This window comes from Kazachstania africana, chromosome 1, assembly GCF_000304475.1.
Source record: "Kazachstania africana CBS 2517 chromosome 1, complete genome".
NCBI classification, from domain to species: domain Eukaryota; kingdom Fungi; phylum Ascomycota; class Saccharomycetes; order Saccharomycetales; family Saccharomycetaceae; genus Kazachstania; species Kazachstania africana.
Window position 1 is genome coordinate 250,690 of NC_018940.1, and position 13,915 is coordinate 264,604.

Here is a 13,915-nt window from a genome sequence, read left to right on the forward strand (position 1 = left end):
TACATGGTTCGCCACGATAAAAACACTTTACGTCACTTCCTAGAGAGGAACGATAATACGTACAAACAAACTAAGAGTAGTTGATAGAAAAATCCATTTGAGATAGATATATTAAATGATTGTATATTATGTACTTGTTTGTATTAAAACCTTTTTTATAAGAATATAAACGTTTATTGTTTTGCATCTTTTAATTGTTTTTCCAGGTTTCTGCATTTTTCATCTAATTCAAAGATATGCCTTTTATATAAGTCTGTAACCAATTCCAGCTCGTTGATTCGTGTTTTCAATTTTATCACCTCTTCTTCATTCTGTAAAGTCACACTCAAAGAGCCATTATTTAACTTTGACAAGTGGAACTCAGTCTCTGAAGCATTTCTATTATTAATTTCAATTTTTGAAGAGTTTGGAATTAGTTTTATCTGATCATGTACCATGCCTACAGGTGACCTTACGTGAGGGGCAATTCCATCAGAAAAGGTTCTTGATTCCTGTACTTTTCCACTATTACTTGAAGCTAGCTGGTTCGGTATTACGGCAGGTTGCAAAGTCTCAGGCTTTGGCATGTCCTGGATGGGACCCAGTGATTTAGAGCCGCCATTTGGCAGGAGCAAAGGAGAAGTAATTCCTGGGCTTGTTATAGTCGATGTATGATGAATTAAAGTTGATTGCGCAGAGTGAGGAAAGTTTTGTGAAACAGTTGGGCCACCATTTTTTGGAATATGTGTGAATAAAGATGAGACTCCCGGTAATTGCGTACCTTGACTGCTCTTCACGTTGCTCAAGCTGTGTGTTGATGCAATGTCCATGTCCAAGTGAACACTATTTGGGTTTGACTCCAAAGCTTGATCTAAAGAGGGACTCCTCACTACGTCTTGGCTTTTAATTGAGCGGTCACTGTTTCTTGGCAAAATGGTTGTGCCCTTAGAAATATTCGGCGTTATCGCTGTCCAAGGTAGTTGCTTAGGTTCGTTAGTCGAATGACTATCAACCATTTTCTGCCTTTTCGCGAGCTCATTGGAGCTAAGAATTGGATCTGTAGCACTCACAACGTTTCTCTTCTTTTCATGATTTAAATTTTTAGCGGTTCCTTCGAAACTTAAGTCGTTGCCATGATTGCCATCAGAATGATTGCTACTGGTATTATTACCCTTTCTATTTCGAGACCTGATAACGTCTGTTTTCAAGCTGATAGGACGAGGTCTTCCATGCAATTTTAAAAAGAGTCCACATGCATTACATAGAACAGCTCCGTTCTCATCACGTCTCCACAGAGGAGTTGTCGAGGTCAGACAATTTTTACAGACGGGAGAGTTCGCTATGGTAGTTGTCGTATTATTCGAAGAAGTATTCTTGAAAAGAATCTTTTGTGTACCTGAACTAGAAGGAGAAGAAACAGAACGACTGTTAATGTTTTCATTATGATCCTCTAGAGAGTTGTCTGACAGAACGTTATTGTAGTCCGTCTTTAAGGGAACGGACACTCCTCTAGTAGTCTCCGAGGTATTACTCATCAATATTATGTTATTCTTAACTGGTGCGGTGAAGGACGTCATTAACTTCGAATGCTCAGCAAACTACTCATATAAAAAGGTTTCCTTCTCAAGGAACTTTCAAAATACTGCCGGAAAAGGAAAAACAAATATGCTACCTGTTTGCTTTGTGAGATGAGACGTCCGTACAGTACAAACTTAATTTCGCTAGTTATTGCCAAGATGTATCAAATAAACTTGGTTTATCAACTGTCTTCGAACTAGTTAAACCGTTCTTTCATGCAAAAAAATCGTTGTTATATTGCCGATGGATCAAAAATACTTTTCATCTCTGGAGAAAAAAAACTTCAAAATATCAAGATCACATCATTCACGACGAGCGATTAATCGATAATAACAGCAATAGTAGTAGTATTATTAGTAGTAGTAGCAGCAGCTGTGATGTATGGCGTATGAATCACTAGAATATGGTTATAAGTTCTATATCGTCATTTATATAATATACAGTTGGTTACATTTGTTCAGTCTAGATATCTGTCAAATGGTTCGCCAAGGACGTTTTCGACCACCTTAACTAAACCCGTTCTTACTTCATGTTCGACCTCTTCGTCATCATCTTCTAACAATTCTGCAATGACTGGTACTAATTGCGGTAATAACACCAACCAGCTTTCACCGACCTTGGAGTAGATCAATTTCATAGATCTAATAGCCCAAAGTTTTTCAAATGATGGACAGGTAGCCTTCATATGACTTGCTAATATCTTATTCAATGTTTGGTTGTGTTCATCGACACTGCTATTATTAGCGGCTAAAAAGCCAATTGCCTTGACTAAATATTTACCAATAGTGTTTTCGACAACTTTCAATTGACCAACAAGGACTTCACAAATAATCTCGAATCTTGATGTAGATTTCCAGTATTCGTCCTTGTCAAATTTGAATGAAGAAGTCAACGAGTTTAAGACAAGACGTTGTAAGTTAATGTCATTTATCTCCTTATCTAGGTATCTTTTCAACAATTTAGTAGTTGGCTCTAATAAGTAAGTATAATAGGATGTAATAATACCTCTTAAATTTTCTTGAAGTTTGTTGAAAAATTTGAAGAAAGCAGTCAATCTTTCGACTTCTGAAATTCCCACATTCACAGCACCTTCTCCATCAAAGGCCCATCTAACGGTTAATACAAATAAAGGTCTGAATACCTTGTCATTCATCTTCAAAACATAAGCGTTAGCAATCTTATGCACAGATGCTTCAATTCTGCTAATAGTGTTATTATCAAATTCACTGATTGATCTATATTCAAATAGAGAAAGTAAAAGCTTGAAGAAAGTTGGAGATTGAGAGGTTGCAGATTTTTTATCAATTGCCTCCACTGTAGATTCTAAAATACTCAAAAATAATGAAATAGCAATGGAATCCTCGGTTTTGCAAACAGTAGATACCCATAACTTTTGTAACACTTTCAAAAGCTCCTTTAAGTCAATGTTTGTAACAAGTAAATCAATGACAGATAGTCTAGTAGAAGTCTCAACTTCATCACTGAAGAGGATAATATAAATCACATTAGCTAGATTAGACATTAAGAAAGTAGGGATAGATTTGATCATTGCTGCAAATAATAATATAATGGAGAGTTGTAATTGTTCCTTCAATTCGTTTTCTTTGTTCTCTCTCAATTTTTCAAAAATCTTAATAGAAGGTGGTACAATCTTAGGATAGAAAGAGATGGCCTTGACACCGAGATTTTGAATACAATTTGTGATAACTGTTAAAGAAGAGATAACCATTTCTGTCTCATCTGAAAGAAGTTCATTGGTGGCAAGAATTATAGATTTTGTAAGAAGTGAAACTTCCAATTTCTTACCAAATTTACCAATCAACGTGGCGAGTGTATTCATGAATACACTCGCTACTGAAATAGAAGATTTTTCAATTGGAACTCTTTCCAAAAGAAGCTCAATTACACTTCCAGCGACTGGTGCACTTTCTAAAGATTCTAACTCAAACTTCGTACCAACAACCAATGCCAAATGATATCTGATGTCTTTGTTGGCACTCTTGGTAATCAATGGTGTGACTGAAGATACAAAATCTTCTATTGGCAGCATATTCAAAGTATTTGTTAATAAGTTGAAAAGAAGGTTTTTTATTTCACTTTGGAAATCAGGAGAAAGTGCTTCAGCGGAACTTTCGTCTGGTAAAGAAAAGTTATCACCTGAATTATTAATGAATAATAAAACGTATTCTAAAACGCTTCCAAATTCTTCCTTTACTGTAGCTAGATATTTCTTGTCGTTGTTAGAATCTAACAAAGCGGCATAAACTCTTAGTTTGAAGCTTCCATTAACATTGTAATAGTCAGCGTCATCTTCTTGAATAACCTTGTTAATGAAGTCAAAGGAGTTTTGAACCAAAACAAATAGTTCGCTTACACTTGAGTTTAATACACCATTAGTGAATAGAGCTTTGGAGGATAAGTGGTCCTTAGTTTCCTTATCTTTGATAGACTTTAGTAAATCAGACAAGATTTGTAAGAAGGAACGTAAACCTGTTAATTGTTCCGAAACGGTGAAGTTTACTAGGAACAGCTTGGCAAATTCAATGAAGTTTCTGGCTTCCCCAAGTTTGAAAGTGGCCATGTGGGCTGAAAATTGTTGAGCCACTAAGAAGAAGAATGGACCAATTGCAGTCGAAGCACCTAAAGTCTTAACCAAGGTAGAGTAAAGTCTAACACGTCTATGTTTTGGAACATGTTGAAAAGCAGTTGTAAAGCTCATCAACAAAAATTCAAGTTCATCTTGTTTTGTTTGATTTGCATTTTCTAACAAGGCTGGAACGACAGTTAAAATTGTCTTTTCAACAACTTGAGTAGTGAAACTATCGTCCTGACGAATACTATGAGCCCCCATGAAAGTAAATATTGGCATGACGGAATGTAAAACGGTTTCGGAACTTAAAGAAGCTAAGGCACCAACAACTAAAAGGAACTTGTTTTGAAGTTGAGGAGATGGCGAGTTTCTAATAGCTGACACCAAAATATCTGCCCTGACATTATCTAATTCCGTAGTGCCATTCTCTTTTAATGAATGTAGAACATTTAACATACATGAAGTCAACGTTTCTTGAACATATAGGACTGGCAAGCCACCATCTTGATCTAAAGACTCCAAATCAGAAAGTAGCGAAAACAGAGTGGATAATAATGAAGAAGTACCTTCGACCTTTGCCTTATCTAAAGCTTCCAGAATAATAGTCAACTTTCTTAGATGAACCTCAGCCAATTGAGAGACTTCTTCATTTTGGAAGGCAGACTTATTTGAAGAAGAACGTCTTCTTCTCCTTTTGGTTAAATCAGTAGCACTTGCATCAGTATTTATTTTATTGGCAGATAAGATGCTGTTGAAGATGTCAGCAGAGACAGGTAATGCTTGTAAAAGACCAATGGCATCATAAACTGGGTCAGATTCGGCTGCTGAATTAATAATGTTTTCTACAATCTGCAATTGGAAAGCACTTTTGAGAGTACTGAAGATTTTCAGTATTCTTGCTGCTACCAACTCAGATAATTGTTCATGGTCGGATTTTAAGCATTGAATGGAGAAATCAATCAAAAATTGATTTTTTTCCTTTTCTGAAATTAAATCAATCAATTTAGTTTCGAAATTACTGAAATCTGTCTTATTGTTTTTACATTTTATTTCCCATTCTGATCTATTATTCAAATAGTTTTCAAAGAAATTTTGGAAAAGGGTTGAGTAAGCGTTTGCTGAAGAATGTTTGCTTAAGTTATCTAATAAGATAGCTTTAGCGTATGGGAGTGGAATGTTTAAAGCTTGATTAGCCCAAAATAGTAAGAAGACTTTTTCATTCTTTTTTGGAATGAAAATATGAGACATTTCTGTGTTTTCCACTATATATTCATCAATAAACTTATTCAGCCAGTTTTCACCATCTTTTGGACTTAACATTTGTAAAGCGACATCAGAACCATAAATTTTGTTCACTAAGAAGTAATGTTTGGTGGATGGTCTTTTTGAAATTTGGATCAAAACTTTCTTCACCTGTAATCTGACATTTTTAGAGACGTCATTTAATGCTACGAGTAGTATTGGAACCAAAGTGAAAAGGTTTGATTCTTTGTCAATATTATGCAAATATTTGGAGATATTAGTTAAAGCAATTATTCTTAGAGTGATAGGAGCTGCTGGAGAGATAACAGTTCTTAAAAGGAAAGTCATTCTACCTTCTAAAGTAGTGAAGAATGATGATAAAAATAAACCAGGCTGGTAACTTCTACCAACGGCCTCAATAAATAAGGATAATGATTTATTGAAAGTTTCGTCCGATTCAGCTACCATTGAAGTATTCTTTGTATTGATATAAGATGAATTTTTCTCTAAGAATTCTTTGAATGGTGGAACTTGAGTGTTCTGTCCAGCAATCTTTTGAGAATCCAAGTTTTTAACATTTTCGTCATTAATTTCATTTAATGTGAAAAGGGATGTAGTTAATCTAATTTCGAAAAGTTCTGGTGTTAAATTCAAAGATTTCAAGCAATTAATAACTAGTTTCTCGTTAATCTTAATGAAATATTCGAATAATTGGATTAATTGAGATTTATCATCTAAGATTTCTGAAAGATGAATTAAATCAATGATAAGCATTCTGACTTCGAATTTTTCCAATTTAACTTTTTCTAAAATGTTAACGATGTTTGATAGCTTTGAATGATCGTATCTGGCAATGGCTCTAATGTAACTAGTAATAAATTTATCGCATATTAAAGTCCCCTCCTCATTATCACTTAAGAAAGTTGTTAAATAATGTGAGTCGAAACATGAATCGAATAATTTATAAAGTTTATCAGATAATTGATCGATATTGCCTTGACCCTTCAAAGTTTGAAACATTTTACAAATTGCAATAAAAGCCGACTTTTTAGCTTTAATATCTTTCAAATTTGATAATATAGTTTCCATAGCGGCATTGATAATAACTTTTTGTAGTGGTAATGCGGTGGATAGGACAACTAAAATAGTATGAGCGGCGATTTGACAATCCACAGAATTTGAACTCAACAATTTAGCTGAAATTTCTAAGAAGATTGGTACCATTTGATTTAATTTATCTTCATTATTTGAATTGAATGCAATTAGATTTATGAAACAACATGTAACAAAGAGTAGTTGATTTGTGTAAGTGGTTTTTTGCTTTATATTTTTGGATAGGTAACTTGCATATAATTTTAAGAAACCAATGTCATTGAATAATTTAATAATGGTTAAATTTGTTGGTAAATTTTCTTTTCTTACAAAATTTGACAGAGGCTGGAAAAGAGGTGGTAATTTGATGATATTTAAAATCCTATTAAATACTGGAGTTTGATAGTAGTTTAAAGTAGATAATAGGAAAGTTTCTGCATTTAAGACATGAATTTGAAAACGACGAACCAACCATTCAGTAGCGTGTAAAGTTGGAGATAGATGCCATTTGGAGGAAGCCAAATAGAGATATGCGTTGATTGCATTATTCAAGCTGTTAACTTCATCTTTCGATTGAACATTTCTATCGATAGAGATTGAGGATTCAGAAAAGAGAGATCTTTTAAAGATTTCGAATCTTGGGTCTATTTCCGACAGTTCATTTAGAGCTTTAGTGGCATTTTCGAAAATAGACTCGTAGTCTTGAGTAGAAGCAGTTTTTGGATTGTAGATCAAAGAGGCAGAATGTAATTTTTGTCTTCTCTTTCTGTCGAAAGCCACTGTAGCATTACTAGTGGATATTTGAGCTAACTGCTCACTTAAGGATGACATACTGTAATGCGGAGAAGGGGATGTAGCTGTAGTGATTTCCAGAATATTAATGGTAAGGGAAACAAAAGAGGAAAACTGCTTGGTACTACTACTATTTGCACTACTATTATTATTGATGAATTTTTTAGCTCATCGCAAGACAGCTATAATATGAAAAAAATTTTTTTTTGGTCCACGCCCGTACTATACTAGTACAAAAGTTCAGGCATTAGGGAAAGAAAATTTTTTTCTTCTCTTTGAAAGGAAGATATTTCAGAGATTACCCGTCATTACTTGATATGACAGAATTCACTTCCAGAGATAAAAAAAAAAGAATAATAAAATAGTAGAAAGTGGAGAAAGACAAAAATCCGATGGGCCATGAAAGAGTTTTGTGGCTCCTTTTATAGTTCAAGGTGAAGTGACCACAGTAATGATTGGGGAACCATACGGGAATATCGGATGAAGCCCTCCACTGCCTATGAAGAGTAGAATAGCACAATGTCATGAGATCCAAGAGAATGATGGAGCTTTTAGCCGCCGAAGTTCTGAATATTAGTAATAACAATAATAGGAAGAGAAAGAACAATAGGATGGGGACAAAAAAAAACGGTGGAGATATGTAATAAACTGAGAGACAAAAGATAGAAGAGACAAAGAGAGACAAAAGGGACAGAGACAGATCTATTATTACGATCATGACACTTTTAATTGTTTTTGTGCTCAACAGCGAAGAAAAGCAAGAACAAGAGAGATATGGAGAATCGTGGAGCTGTTGAATAGAGAGAGAGAGAGAGAGAGAGAGAGAGAGAGAGTAGTAGAGAGAGAGTAGAGAGAGAGAGAGAGAGAGAGAGTAGTGGAGATTCATTGTATGCCCAGCTGTTGGAGAGATGTTGATGATGCTGATGATGACGATGATTTAATCACAAGAGTTGATAAGAAAGATGACAACTTCTTGTCGTCAGCGGTTAAAAATTTGTCTTAGTATGCACTTTCCTTTTCTCTCATTCTTGTAACGAGTCCTTTTTTTATTATTATATAAGTTACCACAAACTCATCTTTATATTTCATTCACTTAAACACTTTTCACTACTTAAACAACCATACAGTCAATACTTTTATCTATATACAATACATTTATATATTTTACACTTCAATTTCTTCTTGTTTCCTTGGGAGTAATGTATCTGAACAATTACTTCATGGGACAAGAAGTCAATACTAACAACAACAACAACAACAACAACAACAACAACAACAATACTACTACTACTACTACTAACAATATTATTAATGACAGCAGTAGTAACGATACTCCGATGAAAGATTTTAAAAATTCTTCAAAACCAGTCACTCCACCAGATCTGAATAACCCCCCATCAAATATACCTTTAAGATCAATTTCAGATAGGTACAATGTCATTGAAGAAATTGGTACGGGTTCATTCGGTTGTGTCACTCTGGCAAAATCAAAATTTGATATGAATTCCTTGGATCAATTCATGAATTGTCATAACTTATTGAATAATTCAACATTTAAAAATAACTATATGACAAAATCACAGAATTTAGTCGCAATAAAGACAATGATGACAAGATTATCAACTTTACATGACTATACAAGAGTTAGAGAAGTTAAATTTATTTTATCTGTTTCAGCAAATAAACATTTAATTCAAATCTTTGAAATGTTTATTGATAATACGAATTTTCATCTACATATTATAATGGAATGTATGGAACAAAATCTTTATCAAATGATGAGACATAGAAGAAGAAGATTTTTTTCAATTCCATCATTAAAATCAATCTTAGCACAAATTTTAGCTGGTATCATCCACATTCATAATGAAGGGTTCTTCCATAGGGATTTAAAACCGGAAAATATACTTGTATCACCAAGCTCAAGATATTTTGATAAAGACTGGCTTTCGAAAGGTTATTATCATGATAATTACGTTGTTAAATTGGCAGATTTTGGACTGGCAAGAAATATAAATAATCCAAATCCGTATACTGAATACGTATCAACTCGTTGGTATAGATCTCCAGAAATTTTATTAAGAAACGGTTATTATTCGAAACCATTGGATATTTGGGCATTTGGTTGTGTTGCACTAGAGGTAACAATATTTAAACCTTTATTCCCAGGCTCTAATGAAATTGATCAAATTTGGAAAATTTTACAGGTACTGGGTACACCACATAAAGTAATTGAGAATACAAAGACCCATTATTCACCGCATGGTGGATTTTGGGAACAATCTAAAAAATTGGCTAACAATTTGAATCTAAAATTTCCTTACATTGAAGGTGTCTCCATAAATTCATTCATATCAAGTAACCAATTGAATGATTTAATTCAAGTCATTGAAAATTGTCTTAAATGGGATCCAGAAAATAGAGCCACTGCAGTACAATTATCTAAGATGGATTTTTTCAAAGCTACTGTGGTACAGCAGGAACAAGAAGAAAATTCACTATCAAATACCGAACAAGCAATGCTTTTTGCAGGTATTAATACTGATAGAAATAATAATAATAATAATAGTAATAATAACATTAACAATAATAATCATACAAAGCCACACGAAATACTGTTTAATGATAAGAATATCTTCAGAAACACTAGCGTTAACACAGATTCAGAAAAATTAACTCTTAATGAATTTCTTACCATTGAAAAGGATGAAGATATAGTGGAAGAGTTAGAAACTGATTCTTCATACAGTGATGATATCGAAAAGAGTCTATCATTTTATCAATTACCAAAAGATTTGCCAATTTTACCGGATAATTTAACGACTACAACGAATCACGATAGTTTAACAAATATAAAGAATCTTTCAAACGAAATTGAAATCCTTACAAAGGATAATAATTCAGAAATGTTTGCAGATTGTATCTTTAAACCAACAACGACCACAATATTTGAAGAACCATGTGAAGTACAACAGGGACAATTTATTAATATAATAGGTAACGAACAAGGACATCATCATGATAGTGGTGATGATGAAGAAGAAGAGGAAGAAGACGACGTAATGACAAATACTTGCAATTACATGCACTATTCTGGTAATTTCATGGAAGATACAATACCAAGAAATTTTAAAGATGATGATACGACCACTCAACAATTAAAAAATAAAATTGAATCAAATCAATTTTTCAGTAATATTACTTTTTAGTTGTATGTATACTAATATAGCTAATTTGTTATGGAAAACAAATGCTTAGTTTCAGTATTACTACTACTACTACTACTACTACTACTACTACTACTACTACTACTACTACTACTACTACTACTACTACTACTAGTGCGGATAACATGTCTGGCGCGCTAAAAGCATATCTTCGTCCTTCCAAAATTAGCAACTTCTGAATATCGATCGTATGTATACCTGTACTACGCGTGTCGCCAAGTCGATAAAATCGTTCAATGCATGAAAAGAAGAATAGCGAGAATTTAACGAAAGGCTTGACTAATCCTACATACCTTTCATTCATATTTACGATAACTTCAACCGAAGGAGGGCACCATCCTTCATCAACTTTCTCTTCTTCTTCTTCTTCTTCTCTTGAAGGTCTCTCGTTCATAAGAAACTTTTTCTTGACTGATGAACGAGAGACGACCGGGCAAAATTCTCACGAAAATACACTCGAAAACTGCATTTTTCTCGAGCAGAAAAACCCTCGTACAACCCTAACGTTTTTTCTTCTCCTTTCTCTCCCATCAAGCCTTTCCTTCGTATCCGTAGATAATTGAAATTTTCAAATCTAGCATATACTGCAAGGTACGACTAGATCTCTGTTTTCACACATATATATAGATCAGACATTTGTTTCTTCTCCTAATGGCTATCCCCTTCTTTTCATTTACTAACCTATCTTCTCAAAAGAACAAGCGCTACCACTAACATCGACCACTGATACTTTCTTCTAACCTACAATAACCCTACTGATCTAAGTCTCGTCCCCTTTCTGTTAGTGATGATCCACAAACCAAAAGTCGTACCAAACGTTCCTGAGTCTGTTCAGTTGAAACTTCTCGAAGTAAGAGAACAGATTCAAAAGGAACAAAAACAGAGAGATAGTCTGTTTAATCCGATGAACTCACCTGGCCCTGCTTCCATTACTCTTCTACAAAATTCGAGCACTAAAAAAAAGAAAAACAATGATAGCAACAATAGCAATAGTGCTAAACACTCACAACCAATCAGTCGAGAAGTCACATACGTTAAAGAAGCAAAAGATGATGGGAGTACTAGTAATAGGGGGCTTGTCGCTGCTGCTGCTTTGACCGCCGCATTCGTTAAACCGTTCCCACATAAACAGTCTCATGAAGGCGAGGAACAAGATAATGACGATGATCACAATGAAATTCAAACGGATCGTTCGTTTAATAATGCTCTTCCTGAAAATTATATTGTTAATAAACAACAAAATATCATCACTTGCATGTGTGGAAGTAACGGCACCCTGGATGGCGACGTCAAAAAAAACGATCTCATACAATGTAATCGTTGTAATAGATGGCAACATTTACAATGCTATGGTTTGGAAAATAACTTGGAGATTCTACCGCTCAAATTCTTTTGCAACATTTGCAAACCAAATTTATCTATTGAAAATTATAAAATTGACAAGAAAAGAATTGAAAAGAAAAGAAATAAGCCATTCAGTCTGCAAATTCAAATAGAAATTCAAAATCAGCTCCAAGCTCAAACAAAAGGAAAACTAGCACATAATATACCGTCTACTAGTGACAGCAATAATAAAAATAATAATAATAACAACATCAACAGAACACACTTTAGTAGTAATATTCTTAAAAATAACAGCAATAGTCATAATACCACCAAAACTTTACGCGAAGTAACAAATAATAACACTAGTGAATATGAATACAATGATAAATATGTTAGAAATTTTATAGACGATCATAATAGTGATGATTGGGTGAGACCATTGAATAAGGAATTGAAACTATCATCCAATTCTGTAGAAGTGAAAAACCTCAACCGTACTATGGTAGGAGTCTATGCAGTACAAAATTTCCAGAAAAATGATCTTATAATGATTTATCCTGGGTTGATTGATTTTCAGAAAAGTTACATAGATGATCCTGAAAATGAATATAAAGTTTGGGGTACTACAAGACGTTTCATCCTGTTTCATCCACATTGGCCGATTTTCATTGATTCAAGAAACAAAAATTCTAAGATCAAGTATTTAAGGAAAAGTTGCCAGCCTAATGTGGAACTGAAAACTATAAAAGTCGACGATACAATCAAGTTCGTAATTGCTGCTATTGAAGAAATTAATATTGGCGATGAACTAACTATAAGTTGGCAATGGGATCTAAGACATCCAATAGCACCTGTAAATAATGATAATCAGACGTACTTGGAATCCTTAAATCATGCAAACAAACTTTGGTTGATCCATTCTACGAATTTAGTCTCCAAGGCTTGCCCCTGTGCCTGCAAAAACGTCAATTCCTGCAAATTTGCCATTGCCAAAAAATTCACAGACTCAATCATAAATAATCATGTAAGTAAATAAGTAAATAGGGTTTAATATCCATCGTTGCCATGTGATATCTATCCAACGTCTTAAATTTCGTGCTAGAAATCACTGAAGTGTGAGGCTTCCATCAAGAAGGTAACTTATTTCCAAATACCAATCGATTGTAAATAAATCTTTGTATAGACCCAGGACTAGTTTTTCCAAAGCGCGAAGAAATTTTTTACTGTAAAATAAAATAAGCGATGATTCAAGAAGCCTATCGAATTTACAACATAGATATTTACATTCAAAAACCTGCTAGAATCACTCGAAGAGGCATGGCACATAGAGCGATTGTTCAAGTCATAATCACTGGCGCCCAAGTGTTTGGCAAAGCGTTTTCTGAGGCATATAGACAAGCTGCCGCACAATCAGCTAAGCAAGGTGCCAGTCAAGTTAATAGAAGTCGTAATGGACGTTCAGCGAAAGATGAATATGGTGGTATTACGTTAGATGAGAGTTGTAAAATTTTAAACTTGGGTTCAGGAAAGCCAGAAGAATATCTCGATTTAGATAAAATCAATAAGAAATTTGACTATCTATTTAATATTAACGAAAAAGATAAAGGTGGAAGTTTCTATTTGCAAAGTAAGATATATAGAGCTGCTGAAAGGTTGAAGTGGGAAGTTAGAGAGAATGAGAAGGCAAAATCAGAAGCATCGAAACCACCACCACCACCATCATCATCTTCTAATAGTGATTCAACAAAATCGGAGCGATCACCTCCATGATTTGTACCTATGTAATAAAGATCATATAACCTGTTAATAGTTTCCATGTACAATTTTCAAGCATCGTACCTCATTTGACTCAAGATCGCTACAACGGACATAAAATTACAATTAAAGATAAAAAAAAAATAGTCTTATCATGAAGAAGAGGCACCATAGAATCCAAACTCTCAGATAGCATTATACTATCCTCTGGCAAACATGCAACTTATTTTCCTGGGAAAACCTTCCTCATTATATAAAGTTAATCTAAGAAACCGGAAACGAAGTGAATTCTGTGCCCAGCTTGTTTGGAGCTAGTCAGAATCTACTCAGCTAT

General features: G+C 34.1%; 6 protein-coding genes across 6 annotated transcripts; 3 read left to right on the forward strand and 3 right to left on the reverse strand.

Annotated features, from left to right (window-relative positions):
- Positions 1-173: 173 nt before the first annotated feature.
- Positions 174-1,556, reverse strand: GZF3 (Gzf3p; the record flags this gene model as incomplete). The annotated part of the gene is made up of 1 exon (XM_003954655.1): positions 174-1,556. The coding sequence occupies one exon, from the start codon at positions 1,554-1,556 to the stop codon at positions 174-176; it is 1,383 nt and encodes a 460-aa protein (XP_003954704.1).
- Positions 1,557-2,014: 458 nt separating this feature from the next.
- On the reverse strand, positions 2,015-7,312 carry UTP10 (snoRNA-binding rRNA-processing protein UTP10; the record flags this gene model as incomplete). The annotated part of the gene is made up of 1 exon (XM_003954656.1): positions 2,015-7,312. The coding sequence occupies one exon, from the start codon at positions 7,310-7,312 to the stop codon at positions 2,015-2,017; it is 5,298 nt and encodes a 1,765-aa protein (XP_003954705.1).
- Positions 7,313-7,571: 259 nt separating this feature from the next.
- Positions 7,572-8,159, reverse strand: KAFR0A01330 (uncharacterized protein; the record flags this gene model as incomplete). The annotated part of the gene is made up of 1 exon (XM_003954657.1): positions 7,572-8,159. One exon carries the CDS (start codon positions 8,157-8,159, stop codon positions 7,572-7,574), a length of 588 nt encoding a protein of 195 aa, XP_003954706.1.
- A 451-nt stretch (positions 8,160-8,610) lies between these two features.
- Positions 8,611-10,482, forward strand: IME2 (protein kinase IME2; the record flags this gene model as incomplete). Its single annotated transcript, XM_003954658.1, has 1 exon — positions 8,611-10,482. The coding sequence occupies one exon, from the start codon at positions 8,611-8,613 to the stop codon at positions 10,480-10,482; it is 1,872 nt and encodes a 623-aa protein (XP_003954707.1).
- An 805-nt stretch (positions 10,483-11,287) lies between these two features.
- On the forward strand, positions 11,288-12,862 carry SET4 (Set4p; the record flags this gene model as incomplete). The annotated part of the gene is made up of 1 exon (XM_003954659.1): positions 11,288-12,862. One exon carries the CDS (start codon positions 11,288-11,290, stop codon positions 12,860-12,862), a length of 1,575 nt encoding a protein of 524 aa, XP_003954708.1.
- Positions 12,863-13,143: 281 nt separating this feature from the next.
- PAM16 (import motor complex subunit PAM16) lies at positions 13,144-13,596 on the forward strand (the record flags this gene model as incomplete). Its single annotated transcript, XM_003954660.1, has 1 exon — positions 13,144-13,596. One exon carries the CDS (start codon positions 13,144-13,146, stop codon positions 13,594-13,596), a length of 453 nt encoding a protein of 150 aa, XP_003954709.1.
- Positions 13,597-13,915: the final 319 nt, after the last annotated feature.